We start from the raw sequence: 15,389 nt of genomic DNA on the forward strand, positions 1-15,389 counted from the left end.
AGATCACTTAAAATCTCACTCAAGCTATCTGTATTTATAATCTTACGTTATGTTCCAGAGAACAGTGTAAATCATTCTTATCAACTAAAAACACAAGGCCTGCTGGTTATATTCCACAAACAAAAACATGCTTTTATGACAGGTTATAGCCCATGTGCTGCTCCTGGTTTAATGACTGAAAATGCTTTTTTGTTTGCAATCCACCACATTTTGAGTAACACCTGAAAACATATGCAACAAGATGGTCAAGACAGATACATCCTGGTAAAGATGGGTGCTTGCCTATCTCATCTTTCCCTCCTCAGCTCCTCATCTCTGTGGACCTGCAGTTTCTTTCTCTTATATTATCCATAAAATACATAATAGTAGTTGTTTTCCCATTTTTCTGGCTCAGAATGCAAAAGGACTGGCAAGTGGAAGGAGGAGGAGGACATAACAAATGCAGGACCATCACCACATCTCTGCATTCCGCAGCTCCACTGCTGCCTCCAGCCCACCTCCAGTACTGTGTTCTCCTCTGGGGCTCCCAACATAAGAAGGATGTGGACATGCTGGAGTCCAGAGGAGGCCACCAAGATGATCAGAGGGTTAGAACAGCTCTCCTACAAAGACAGGCTGAAAGAGTTGGGGTTGTTCAGCCTGGAAAAGAGAAGGCTTCCAGTACCTACAAACAACCTTCCAGTACCTACAAGAAAGCTGAAAAAGAACATTTTCCTAGGGCTTGTGGTGATAGGCCAAAGGGGAGTGGCTTCAAAGAGGGTAGGTATGGATTAGGTATGAGGAAGAAATTCTTTGCTGTGAGAGTGGTGAGACAGCGGACCAGTTTGCTCAGCAAATTTGTGAATGCCCCATCCCTTGAAGTGTTCAAGACCAGGCTGGATAGGGCTTTGAGCAACCTGGTCTAGTGGAAGGTGTCCCTGCGCACAGCATGGGGGTAGAACGAGATGATCTTTAAGGGTCCCTTTGAACCCAAACCATTCTATGATTCTGTGATTCTAGTCAGCAGTACAGAAAAGGGAAAAGACTTGCTAACAGATGACTCCCTTTATACATCCACATTCAAGTCTTCCAGTCCCAGACTACAAGCCCAGAAGACAAAGACAAGGCTGCATATTGGAGAAAGAAGAAAAGACATTAATTTTAATGTTTTGAAGCCCTGGGAATGTGGTTACTTCTCTGTTGCTGTGCTGTGTTTGCCTTTTGAGTCAATTATGTATCTTTAGAGAAATAGATGAATCGCCACTCTACAGTCTTGGTAAGTGTCCACATACTGAAGAAATAAATAATATTATTTCTAAAAGTAATTACATTGCATCTACCAGATTGACCTCCCTGTAATAACTGAGGAAAGATAACTGGGATTTAAAACATGAAAAAAATAAGGTGATAGGAAATTTCTAGGGAAATCACAGGTTCCATTATACTTTTAATATTCTTTAATCTATATGATACACAAGGAGAAATGTCAGAAGTACTCAAATTTTTCCCACATCCTCTTATCCAATGCCATAGAACACCTAATTAAGCCCTTAGCAGCATAAATCATTATTTTAAAAAATATGTAGAAATTAAAATTTTATTTCTGATTATTTGATGAAACAAACAATTAAAAATTCATCAGTTTTTCATAAATAAAATGTGCAGCTGAAAAATTATATGCCTACCTATCTATATGTCAAACTATCTTTGAACAAATTAAGGAAATCCAAAATTGGCAACATGGGACACTTTTTGTATAACTGTGATAGACAAGAGATCTGGACATACCTATTTGCAGGAATCACATTTTCAAATGTAGACTAACAGTTTCCTGCTACCACTGTTTCATTACATATGTAAACATTGTAAAATTCACAGTTACAAAGTTTATATGTGATTTATATGGTTCAATATGGGATGAAATAATATTTTTTCCTATGCTGGAAAAACAGTTGGAATATAATATGCTTATATAATGTTTAGTCAATGGACATGTATACAACATGAGAGAAAAGTCAAGATTTGTCTCTATCCTTGTCATGTCTTGGAAAAATACTTGCATTTGGTTATGTGTTTTTTACATGGTGTTACATTTTTTAAAAAAAAAATTGCATCCACTTTCATAACCAGACACTTTTATTATCCCAGTATTTGTTATGATTATATGTATTCATTATGATCTTACTTATTCTCCTTCTATGAATGTAAACAGCAAACCCTGTTCTGAACCTGCCTTGCAGAACAGTGAATCATGGTTGTGATATGAACCAATGGTTGCATGACAGATATGTGTTGGTTTCTTATTCACTAAAGACCAAATTTGATCAAGATTGGAAAGCAAAAATTATCAATTCTTTCTCCCAAACCATCTTCTTTTTGGTCTGAACCATTAGATAAAGAAAAATTCATGCATTTCAAACCTGCTCAGGTTCCAAACAAATCCAAATGCTATTTGTTTTGTACTCTACTGACTGCAAAAATAAGGTAAAGAACCCCAGATGTACTAAACAAGAATCTCTAACATGTAAAAGCAATAAAAGCAATAATAAAATTATGACCATTTAGCCATGCCTTGAAGAGACAGAAGGCACCATGAGCTTGCTTTTAGAAAAGTGACTTGCACAGATGGAGACTTAAGTGAGCCGATTTTTCTGATTTAATTCTAAATGAATATTTTACAGGCATTTAAATATAAGTAGCCTCCATATGCGTTCTTTACAGTCAATGCAGAGAAAGGGCACTTTCAGGATGTAATTCATTGGTCCTGTTTTCAGCATCTAGTCTAAAATGAGATTAATTGCAAGCACATATTTATCTCTATAAGCAGTAAGACAGTCCAGGTAAATAAAAAAGTCTGTATGAATTGTTGGCGATGTCTACACATGATAAGATGGATCCCATCCTTAGATGCAAAATAGTCTGGTTGCAGATGAGCCAAATTATAAGCTGGGGGAACATAGTAGAACCGTTGTGTATTCCTCTAGACAAATGCCCCATGATCCTGAATTGTGTGAGAAAAAGAACTCTCAAATCAAAACATGATTTCACAGGAAGAGAAAAATGGAAATTATGAGACAGCTGAATGGCTTGCAAGGGCATGGACTTGTATATTTTAACTAAATAGCCTGAGTCACATACTGAGAGATGCCAAAATAAGTAGACAGATGCTTAACTCAGCACTTAATTGTGTGCTCGGTAAGACTCCAGAAACAGAGAATGAGAGAGTTCCTAGAGTTTAGAAAAACACACCTGGAAGGGCCCATCGAGAGCTCAGCTATCTGTGAGAAAGACTGAAACACAGAAAAAAAAATAATTTAGAGAGGCTCTTATTCATCTTAGTTGCTACTTGCTTATACAGCCCCTGATAGAAGAGGAGAGCTCCACATACACCACCCCATAAAAGAAATTACTTACAGTGATAGCAACAGGAGTGTTAAGAAATAAGGAATTAATGGCTAAATCATTTTCCAAATCTGTGCACATCTGAATGTAGAATCAAGCCTCCTGCCTTCTGAAATATAAATTCCAGATAAACAGATTAGAAAAATATGCAGATTATGAGTCACCTTGTAATGAGCAGCATTCTCACCTAGCTGTATTTAATTCCTGTCATGATACAAATGAATTTATGGCTACAGTCAGTCTGATGGCTCACAAATATCAGGGACCTCCTTACCAAAAGCTAAAGACTCTTTCCCAGATAGCAACTGCCTATAACCATTAAAGGGAGAGGGAAAAACAAAAAACTTACAGTGCATAATTCTTTATCCTTAGCAGGTGTCTACACCATATTTATCATCAAGTCTTTGCTTGCAAGAAAAACAGGTAATAATAACAACATTCTTTTTTGAAACAGAGTTCTTCAAACTCAACAAGAAAGTGTCAAAATTAAAGCAGTAGTCAGAATGTCAGTTCTTAAGAGAGGAAAAAAAACAAGTATATTTAAAGAATCACTTCAGAGTTTAAAGTCCTCTTAAGGGAAGAAAATATTTCCCTATTTTCCCCAAGAAGCTTAGATGAGACCAGTTAGCTGTGTATAACTGCACTCAGAAAACTTTGAATCAATATTTAATATTACAACTTTAATTGAAAACCAACACCATAATAATAATAATAATAAGTGAGCAGCACTCTGAACTGCACAGAAAGCAAGTTCAGCAGCCAGGATGAAAGCCCCTCTACAGGAATTCCCAAGGGAAATCACAGAGGAAGTGTTTACCTCATTTAGAAAAGGGCACAAACGGTGAATCTTCCCTTATTCTCAAGAGACTCCATGGAAAACAATATATCTGACTAAAAGGAATGAGATTTGCATGATGTATTTGGACTCACGTTAACTCCTCTTGCAGTAGAGTGTATCAGCGCCTTTTCCAATTCTAAGGGAGCCACATATTGCATACAGAAAGCAAGTTTTACAACAACACGACTTAGGATAAAAACTGTAACAGAAAAATTTATTCTCCGCTACAATAAAAACGAGTCTGAAATAAAAAACAGGGCAGTGATTTACATCATCCTTTATTCTTTTCCTCAGCTGAAGTATAAAACTGACTCCCCATTAACCTCTCACTTCCTCAGCAGTTTTATGACTTTCTAAGTATAGAAATGCTTTTTCATTTTTAAGTATGTCAGTACGAAAGTATATGGGTTGCAGTTTCATCCAAAATTATGGCAGTTCACCTCTCCAAAAAGTTCCAGCAATTAGATTGAAAACGAGAGCCTCCAAGTAGCACTCGGGCAAGGAGTGACTTCTAAATTACAAGATGCAAGTGCTCAAACTGGTCCACTTTATGCTTGCTCCAAGTAAGGCACCCGAAGAACAGTTTCTGAGAGGATAAAAATGCACAATTCTTGCAGCTGCAATCGCTCTGTCGGCCAGGCTGATCTATTTATATTTTAGTGAAATCAGCACCGAAATAACTGTTTTCCAGACCGACAAAAACTCATGACTGTCCAAAGACTTCAATCCCCTCAAAAGAACGTCGCTACACGCTCCTGCGTCTGGCAACGTGCAAGCCCTGCCCAGCCAAGTCCCGCGGCGCCTCTCCCTGGGCTCCCCGCGGCAGCAGGGCTCGGGGGCAGGAGGGACGTGGGGAGCCGAGCGCTGGCCCGGGTGGGAGCAGCCGCTCAGCGCAGCCCCGAGGGACGCGGCCTCGGCGGTCCGGGGCTATTCACCGCCCGCTGCTCCGCTGGGCTCCCCGGAGCCTGTCTCCGTCTTGCTGCCGGCCTCCGGCGGTTCCTTGTTCCCCCGGCCCTCGGATTTCTTGTTAAAGCAGATTTTGAACACCCCCAGGACGGTCATGACCAGGATGATCAGCACCACCACCGCGACCGTCACCAGGATGAAAACGTAGTTGGAGGAGGAGGAGGGCGGCGGAGGAGCAGCCTTCTCTCCGCCGGCGGAGGCCGTGGTGGTGGCGGGCGGCTCCGTGGAACCGCCGGGTGTCGGGATGGAAGGATGCCGCCCCTCCGCCCTGGCACTCGACCGCTCCGCGGGGCCGCCTGCAGCGGTGGGGCCCGGCCCCGTGTCCGGGCAGGGAGTTCCGTCCGGGCCGCCCGTGGTGCAGGCACAGGCGAAGCCGCCGCCCGCATCGCGGCACCCGGCGGCCTGGGCGCACCGCCCGCTGTCGGAGCTCTTGCCGCCGAAGGGGCAGGGGCAGAGGGGCTTCTCTGTCGCCTTCCAGGCGAAGCCGCCCGGCTCGGGCTGGCAGGTGAGCCGCACCTCCCCGCCGGGACACGCCACCGTCAGCACGGTGCCCGGCGGGCTGAAGCCGGGGCCGCCGCTGCGCTCCTCGAAGGGGAGCCGGTAGTCGAGGTGGAGGGCGCCCGCGGGACTGAGGTCGGGGCAGGCACCCTCGTACGGGTACTTGCAGAGGTAGCCCGGGCTTTTCAGCTGGCAGAGCCGCTCCTTCCAGCCCCAGCTGCGGCCGTGCTCGAGGTCAGCCGCCAGGTGCAGCCCAGCGCAGCGGGCGGTGAGACAGGACCGCAGGGGCTCCTGCAGCCACCGGCCGAGCGCCACCGGCACCTCCTGCGGGTCCGTCCCACCCCCGACGCCCTCCCAAGAGAAGCCGCGGAGCGGCTGCTCCTCGTGGGTGCAGGCGGGGGCGTTTCTCTTCAGGCCGACCCAGAACAGCGCGGGCGCGGGCACGGCCGCCTCTGCCAGCAGCTCCAGCAGCAGGCGCAGCTCCGGCTCGCCGCTGACCCAGGCGAGGCTGCCCCGCCGCTGGTCACAGGCCCCGCGGGCCTCGGCATAGGAGACGTTGGCGAGGTGGGCGCTGAAGCAGGCGCCGGCGGGCGGGCAGCGCACGGCGGCCCGCGGGGGCGGCGGGCTCCGGCCCAAGGCGCAGGCCGCAGCCAGGAGCAGGCACCAGGGCCCGGCCCGCCTCATGCCGGCGGCGGGACGCGGCGGGCTGAGGGGCGCGGGCTGCCCCTGCGGCTGTGGTGGCGTTCGGTCCTGGCTCGGGCTGGCCTCCGCTGCCCGCGCCGGCCCCGCTCCCACGGCCCTGCCCCGGACCTGCCGGAGGAAACGTGTGACCTCGGCATCCTCCGTTTGTGTTGGAGGGCCCGGGACAAGCAGCTCCCGGCGCCGCCAGGAAGCGCTCGCCCAGCCCGGCGGGCGGGTGTCCAGCCGCGGGGTAGGACGCTGCCTTCTCCGCTGTCGGAGGGCCGGAGGGTGGCGAAGCCCAGAGCCGCAGCTCTCGGACAGGGGTCACCGGCCCTGTGTCAGGCCCGAGTCCCCGAGATGCCCGGGCCAATCTTGTTAGCTTGTTGCACAGCGCTTTCCGGAGAAAAGCGGTCCAGCCTCAGTTATTTCTTCCTCGAAGGATAGTGGTTTCTTGGTGAGGTGAGGCTGTGCAATCAACCCCATAGCTCCCGATACAGGGGCGATTTAACAATCGCAAAAACTGATTCAGCTCATGCTTTTCCAGCAGGCTGGCCTAAATGCATCATACTTCAGGTGCCTACTCTGGCTTCAGTAGCTCTTGAATGAGTTTCAGTGATCCACTGCATCTGTTCCTCTGCATCCTACTCTGAATGTAGTACCCATGTTGCCTCATTTTCCTACTCCTTACTGTTATTTCTGTGTGCTGTTGCCTGATGCGTACGGTCAGATATAGCATACATCTGAGTCTCTCCCAGATATTTTATGTGGCATGAAACTGCAGGCATATATGTGCATTTTGCTTTCCAGATATTACTTTGGAAAAACCCATGTCAATGTTTTTGGTTTTGTGAATAAAAAATACAAATTTCTAGTATTTGAATACCATGGGTGGCAGGCATGGGAGAAGAAGAAAAAAGCAAAAAATAAAGAATGTGTCTGGAGTTTTTAAAACATATGATTTCTCAGTAATTGCAGTTCATTTGAGTGCCAGTAGAGTTGGTTTTATGGAAAATAGGTTTTTAGAACAAAACAAGATCTTGTTGGTTTAATTCTAGATGAAATAGGATTTTTGGTTAAGAAAGACGTCGAGATGCTTATGGCCACCTCAGTTAAAGTATTTGGTGTTGTAGCAGCTGTGTATTCAGACTTGCTGCCTACTGGAATTTTAACTCCTGCATTCATTCTTCTCCACAGAGCACCAAGGCAGAGGCATTGAGCCATGTGCCTGTGTGGATCAGCACATGAAGATTCTTACTGCCTGCCTGCATTTTAAGCCAGAAATACGCAATTAATTTTGCATCAGGAGTCTTTAGAACTTGCTATTCACATCCCTAGTTCTTCACTGTTTCTAGTTTTAAATGTGCCCAAACTAAACAAATTGTTCCTTAAGCCCCCTGCTTTTCTTGATGATGTACAAGAGCTGTGCTTCTGCACATACCTGTCAAGTTAGTACTTTGAGCCATTTTCCCCAAATCTGGATGATAGGTTTGAGAGAGAAGAGAGTTTGCTACAGTTTTACTTTTGCCATTTTACTGGCGAATGCTTACAAGGCTTTGCCTAATATTCCACTGCAATCCTACAGCTTCCCTTTGTTTTCTCTTTCAAAATTGAGTTCATTTATTATAGCTGAATAGAAGCTAAACTTTATAAATAGAAGGAATAATGTTGAAGCCCCAAAATTTTCATGTTATTCTTCAAACCTAGGACTCTGTCCCTGAGGAGGAGAATGCAGCTCAGTCCGTGAAAGCATTTACTCCCTTGCATCTCTTCTCAGCTGTCAGCCAAGGGCATGATTTGAGCTGCTTGGGCTGGCCTCTCTACCAGGTAATTGATGGCTATTGCTGGCTCATTTCACACAGGCCATGACTTTAATTTCCTAGGCTATATATGAACCAGCAAACTGGCAAACCAGTTTAGAAACAATAGGTTAGCCACCAGTGCCCTGGGCAGTCCAGTCTCATTGGGAGAACTTGTACTGCCCAGAAAGATGAAAACAGTGTATTGCCAAAGCTGAAGGCTTTTGTCAGCTGAAAACAGAGGCAGTGGCTGTGCATCTACTCGACCTGCCTGTATACCTGCTCTCCTCTCCTGTCATTGCTCTTGAATGTCCTGCAAAATATTTTAAAAAAACAGGTCTGCTGGATCTCCAGAAAACAGCTCTTCCTCTGTTTTTTTTTATTGCTCTTTCTAGTTCTTACATTTAGGTAAATAAGAAATCACTCTTCGTGGTTTTTTTTCTGGAGAAGTCCTTTTTTGAAAGAGAGGATTAACTACCCCCACGCAAATGCTGGTACCAGTCTGCATGTGAGGCAGCTAAAACTTCTACATATAAAGAAGGCTTTATTACACAAATGTGAATGTTAAACTGATGGATGTATAAGCTCTAATGTAGTTGTTGCTTTCAATAGTTAAAGCATTATTTAGGTGTAGTCATTCCTTAGTCTTTTTCGTGTAAGATCTTAGCCCTTGAAAAAAGAGGCTTGCTTTAATTGTATTTTAATAAAATCCATTGGGGCTTTTTATTTCATTATGTAACGGTATCTATCTTATAATAACACGTTTTCACTAAGGAGCTGTGTGAGAAGTGCTGAATTAATAAAACTACTTTTCTCTTTTAGGGTGGATTCATTTTGTATTTTTATAAGGTAAATTACAACTATTCTTTTTGCAGCTAATCAGGAAATATGTTATCCGTATATCAGCACATACTTAGCTACTGCTAGGGCCTAAGGGAGTGTATTTTCATCAGAAGTAGTCTTCTTGAGGGATACAGTATCCAGATCCTGCTAAAAGCCATATTTTACTTCTCAGAGGTAGATGGATGGTGCAGTAAAAGAGATCTGCCTTGCTTCGAAGGGGGCAAGTAAAATGATCATGTCACACTAAAATGTGTAGAGCATAAGGACAGTAAATTTCTCTTCCCCAAAGGGGATACAGGAAAATGTCTGGAAATAGATTTGTCTAGCTGTTGTGCAATAAAACCTGGAGACAGTATCTAATAGCAGAAGCAGCTATCTTTTCTGCTAGTGTAAAGGAGGGCTGCTGATGTGCACCTCCATTTATCACCTGGTTTGTTACATGATGCCGATTTGTTTGGGGCTGGAAACTATGGACAGGGAGCAGTAAGTGGAGATCAGTGTTCTGGCAGCACTGCCTGTTTGCACAGCTTCAGCCTTTTAGCTTGCTGCAGCCTTGCAGAGTCTACAAGTGGTCAGGCTGTACAGTCCCTGTGAGCTCTCTCCTTCCCTCTGATCCCAACTAGTATCTCTACTAGATCCAGATATCCTTCTGCTGAATTTGTTGTGGGTAAAGTTAAGACTTACTCCCCATATTTCAATGTTCTGCTAAGATAAAGGTAATAATTTAAATAACCTAATGTAAACAGGCATTTTAAACAAGTGAAAATTGCTGTCACTTGGCAGCGTGCCTCAAAAATTATGCGTTAAATCCTCCTTTTGTCACTAGGTGCTCCATGAAACAATATCTATATTATATAAAAATAAATATATTTATATTATAGAAAATACGTTTGTTTTTATTTTATATGCATATATTTATATTATATAAAAATATATGTTATTATATAATAAATATATATATATGTTTTATCAAATAAGGCAGCCCTACATTTCACATATAACTTGCATTTAGCCAAAGTATTTTCTCACTAAACAGTTGTATTATTCTTTAAGAAAATACCTTAGTTTTAAAAATAAGTCCATCTTGGAGTCAATGAGAACTATCTTGTTTCAACAGTGTGACAAGATTTCTCATTGATTTCTCTGCATTCAGTCCAACAACTTGAAACAATGAGTAAAAATGCCAGGTGGAATCCAGCATGCTTTTGTTACTTTTCCAGAGAACAAGATAGGAAATGAAAATAAGAATTTCTGCCTTACTGTAACAAATTGCATGGTAGTAAGAATTTAGTTATTCATCTCTCAAAAAGACTTTGTCAATTACAAGGTTCATTTACAGAGTTTGGAAAAGACAACCCAGCAGGGGTCATGCAAGTCCCTGTCTACTGTAATAATAATTTCCAGTGACATTATCACGTAGCTATGGGACTTAATAACAAGGAATGATATTTAACTGCTGGTATGAACACAGTGGTATATCTGTTACATTTATGACATAGGTGTAAAATATAACTAATAACTAACCTGCTAAGGGAACATTTAGCAGATGAACTGCATTGATGTGGCTGTACCATTACCCAATATGCATATGTTCCCCTTAAAGCCTGATCAGTTTTTATGTTCATGTTTCCATTGCTAAGTATGTGAGAAAAAAGTGTATTCTGTTAACACTTTCATTCATCTTCAATGGAGTTAGTAAAGAAGATTCCCATTCTGTAATTAGCTAGGGGAAATGAACTCCAGAACTCTCAAATTAAATACACTAAATCTTTTCCAAAAATACTGTAGAGTATAAATATTTTTCATTCTCACTCTAGCTCCCTCCCTTTTGTTGACTGGATAATTCATACTAGTTCCATCCCAGCCTCCAAATTCCTCACATCTCCTGTATTATGTAGCACTGTCTTGTCCCATGTGAGCTTTGTGTTGAGTATACATTGGCATGAGGGGGTCCACAAGAACTGGAGGTGGGTATGGCCATATGGTCTATTTTGCAGTAAACAATTTCAGAAATAGTAAAAGCACTGAAATGCATCATTGTATCAAAGCTCCCTGCATCATCTTCTCTTTTCTCCGTACCTTGAATAACAGACACCCAGCAGTGGTCAGAGCTTTGAGTGGTTTGACATATCCTATAGGTCCATTTGTTGCTTGCTGCATTGTTTTGCATGTTGCAAAATCTGAGCTTTCAGTTCTGTTTTTGTGCCTGTCTCGAGAGGGAGAGGAAGAGGGAGAGGGAGATGCAGCACAGAAAAAAAAAGAGTAGTCAGGAAAATAGGAAAATGGGGAGTATACGCAAAAAGAAGAAAACAGGGAAGAAATCAAAAGAAAAGAGAGATTATTCACCAGTGCCAAAGTACCAGCGTGGCAAAGGGAGCCGAGGGGCTGTGATGTGCTGCCACTGCCCAATGTGGCAGCACTGGTGTGTGAGCTGGTGCTGGTGCCCACAGGTGTGTTTGCACAGCTGGGCAGCCCCCACAGCAGCCTGATGCCACGTGGAGCAAAGGACAGTCACAACCAAAGAGGCAGTTACCACATTAAGTCAGCATGTGGGTCTTCAAGCATATCCTTTTAGGCATCTGCAGGAGACACACTGTGTCCTGAGGGATGTTCACAGCCTTGAAGCTACTTTGTGGTTCAAAGGTCATCCTTAAAAAGCATTATTGTGATAAGTTCAACGCCACTTTTATGCGATTTGCTTCATGGTCCACAGGGGTACTATCAGTAGCCAATGTAAACCATAGGTTTTGGAGTTCTGATGTCCTCTCATCCTAGGAAAAAAGCAAACAAAAGAGGAGAATTAGAGACTAATTCAGATTTACCCCAATACTATTACATGTTTCCAGTATTTTATCAGATTTTGACCTAAATAAAAGCATTTTTGGAAATCAGTGCATTTCCATTTGAAGTGAGAAACACCTACGTTTATAGTAAATTCCTATTCCTATAGTATTGTAATTCTGCAACAAACTTCTAGGACTGTCAGGCTTTTTGGGATGAGACAAAATTTCCTAGGGAAATAAAGGAAAATAGAAGGAAATCTATTGGTAAAGAGCTGATTTCACTTCCTGGACTTTTGCCCAGACTGACTATTTCAGAGAGTGTCTCGTAGTATTTGCTTGAAAATGGGTAAGGGATACAGACTAGTAAGAATAAAAGCAAGAAGGAGCAGCTGTGAGATGGAGAGGCAGCAGATGCTTGTCTACACAAGCAGCTAATTCAAAATGAAAAAAATAAAAGGAAGGAAGAAAATTCTGAGCCTAGTGAAATAATTGTTGTCATGGAGATTATGGGAGGTAAACATACCTTTTATGGAAATATTTATTGCCATTCTTTTTGTGAGACTAGACAGACTAAAAAGGCTTTGGTTCACTTTATTGATGCATTTCCCTCCTTTCCCTTTTTATATAATGGCAATTCTTAAAGCATTTCCTTCTCAAGAAAGTCTGTTTTAAATGTTCCTCATTGTTCGCTTGCAAGACATAGAAGCAGAGTATCTGTATACTGTTGAAGGGGGAAAAGAGAGTTTTTCTGCATGGCACATGGCTTTTTTCCTTTCCTATTTATTATGTAAAAAGGCCAGCAGTACTGTCCTTTACGCTTGTGTGCTAAATGTGTGTTGAGCAATACTTTTGCTATCCTAAATGGTTCTATACTCATCAGTTGGTACCTAGGAGCCTGAAATTTTACAGGAAATACAGACAAGGGAGTTCTTTATATGCTCTGGAAGAAATCCCTTTTGAATGCAGATAGGCTGAAGAAAAGAATTGGTGTCTGACTTTTGACTTCCCACACACCAGGGCATGGAATAGTCAGGACTGGGGTGTTACTCTCTGTCTAATTAAAATAAGAAAATTAAGTTAATATCTTAACTTTATTTTCCAGAAATGATTCATGTTCTAAGTAGTGGATGTGACTTACCTGCATTTCTTTCAAGTGAAAGTTAAAATCCTAGCAGCTCTGGTAGTTTTTCCCTATTTAAATGAAGTGAATATCTCTGTTATTACATATGAAGATGTTTCACAAAGATTGAGGTTTATTAAAACTAAAGGCATGGGAGAAAAATAATTTCAGAGCATAGTCACATGTTCCATACATTAGCAATTACGCATTCACAAGGCAGACTTGATCTACAATTTTCATTCACGAGCAGGTTCTGCTATTTTAATATAGTTTTTTTAATTTTTGTATTATAGTTGTGTGCTAGGCCAGGTTTGATTGATTTATATTTCCATTGAATTATATGATACAGCAGCAGCAAAGATACAGTCCTTTTTCTGCTGATATGAATACCTCAGGGCTGCAGAAAACACATGAACATCCTGTGTCTCCTGTAGATCTGTGCAGACTGAGTCCCACCTGAGCCTGTTGTTACTCTGTTCTGTGGTGGTGTGTATGAGAAAGGAAAAGTGCTCCTCTGCAAATTCTGTACCCAGTGGTGTATGCCCATTCTGCCCATATCCGGACACTTGTGATTATTCTTCCCCTCATATTCTGGGAACGCTTGAGAAGGATATGCAGCTATTCATACAGTAAGATAAAGCCCTAACTACTCTTTAGCTGAAGGTAAAAAACAACCCTAGTATCCATATAATCATATTTAGAACAAGCCATGAATAATAGGATGTGAAAACAAAAAGTGGCCTCATTTCCTGGCGTCATTTAGAGTGATGCCAGCCAGAGGCTGCCCTTGAAGATCGCCAGGGTTCAGGGATTGCCCGTGAAGGGAGGGGCTGTCATCGCTGCTCTGCTGGTTTCAGATTTCAGCCATCGTAGCTTTGTCTACTTCTATGTGGTATGAAACAGAATGACTGTAATTTGTGCTTGGTGCTCATCAGAGACACTGTAATTGGGGGGAGAGGTTAGGGTCTGCAGGAATCTAATTTAGATACTCCACCAACACGCCAAGTTCCCCTTGGGAGGTTGGTTTACATTCAGCAGTATTTTCCCAGGTAAGGCACGAATGAGTGGTGAATGTTGCTTGTTGTTGCTTTAGCTGCCCATAACTCAGGACAACAGGCAGCCTGAAATCCAGCTGCACCGCTTGGCACTTGGGTTCAAAGGGCCTTGGTTTCATATTAGTTGAATAGAAAAGGTCAATAAGAGGTGAGAGACAATTGAATGTGGATAAATAATACAGGAATGAGGGCTGCAAGTGTTTGACTCATCTCTGCTGATGTGATATTGATCTGAACTAGAAATGTCAAACCCTTCTCCACCCTGAGGTTTAGAAATGCTTCTGATGTGTGTCAGTAAGAGATAAGAATCAGACCAAGAATATATTAGCAGATGCCACAGGGAATAAAGCATAAACAACCCAAGAACAATAGTTTCTGTGTGTCAGCTACAAATAAGGTGTTCTTACTTGGCAGAGCACGTTCTGCTTATGCCTGATCCTTCAGGGCAGTCTGGGCATGCCAAGGACACTTCTCCTGGGAGGAGAGGTCAGGTACAAGGAGACTGTATAAGGATGAGGTGGCAGGTTGATGGGACTGCACCTGTGCCCTCACATGGAGGGGTGGAGAAAAGGATTGTAGTCAATGGATTTGTTCTACACTGAATTTCCACCCCACATATTTTCTGACTAGCCTTCATATTTTACCCAGAGAGCACCCAACTGGATTCATAAAGGATTTTAGGCATCATGCTACAACTTCCAATTAAAGAATGGACCTTCAAAGCCTCTGCTATACCATAATTTAACCCTCTAGAGGCACCTCCCCAGCATGCTGATTTTCCTTCCTGTAAATTACTTTACATTTTTCCCATTAGTGTGCAGCTTGACTTTACACTTGACAAGAATTGTCCCTTCTGTATTATGCTTATTCTTTGATCTCAGATGAATAAAATCAGCTTAATTTGCCTTATGCATAAAGCCTTGCACAAAATGCAGTCAGATCACAAAAGGACAGAGAAAGGAAATCCTGTAGCCTGGAGGTTAAGGCATTTTTCATGACAAAGCAGAGTTACTTCTGCTGCAGTGATTATTTCTGTATTTTATATCCACTGAAAAGAAAAAAACCTGTCAGGAGAGACAGATGCAGAAACCCAACTAAGATTGACTGATCTTCTCCTCAAGCACAGGGTTTTGCTTCACATCCCTGCTCCACAGTCTGACAGAAGAAGGATTTGAACATACATCTCTGACACTCAAGTAAGCATATTAATCACTGAGCTGTCTGACTTTTTTCCTTTTTCTTATTTAGAGAGACTGACTACATACCAGTTTTCTGATGTATTGGAAAGCAACCAGTGGGGATTTGGACTAAACAAACCTCTTTTCCTTCCTCTTCCCTGACAGGAAGGGCGTCAGTACGCCTCCATCTTCAAACAAGCTAGGAACATGGAACGTTTGACAGAGATTGTTCCTTTGAAGTCAATACTAA

The 15,389-nt window shown here is 42.8% G+C and overlaps 1 protein-coding gene across 1 annotated transcript; it reads left to right on the plus strand.

The window, feature by feature from the left end:
• Positions 1–1,568: 1,568 nt before the first annotated feature.
• Positions 1,569–8,981, plus strand: LOC111929998 (collagen alpha-1(III) chain). The gene is made up of 2 exons (XM_086895197.1): positions 1,569–6,823; positions 7,559–8,981. The coding sequence occupies exon 1, from the start codon at positions 4,925–4,927 to the stop codon at positions 6,806–6,808; it is 1,884 nt and encodes a 627-aa protein (XP_086751323.1). The 5' UTR covers positions 1,569–4,924; the 3' UTR covers positions 6,809–6,823; positions 7,559–8,981.
• Positions 8,982–15,389: the final 6,408 nt, after the last annotated feature.

The sequence above is a fragment of the Cyanistes caeruleus genome, chromosome 6 (genome assembly GCF_971803275.1).
Source record: "Cyanistes caeruleus chromosome 6, bCyaCae1.hap1.1, whole genome shotgun sequence".
In the NCBI taxonomy this organism is placed as follows: Eukaryota; Metazoa; Chordata; class Aves; order Passeriformes; family Paridae; genus Cyanistes; species Cyanistes caeruleus.

Bases quoted from the DNA above. Each gene is read 5' to 3' on its own strand.
- LOC111929998 (XM_086895197.1), top strand. From the start codon at position 4,925: ATGACTGTCCAAAGACTTCAATCCCCTCAAAAGAACGTCGCTACACGC.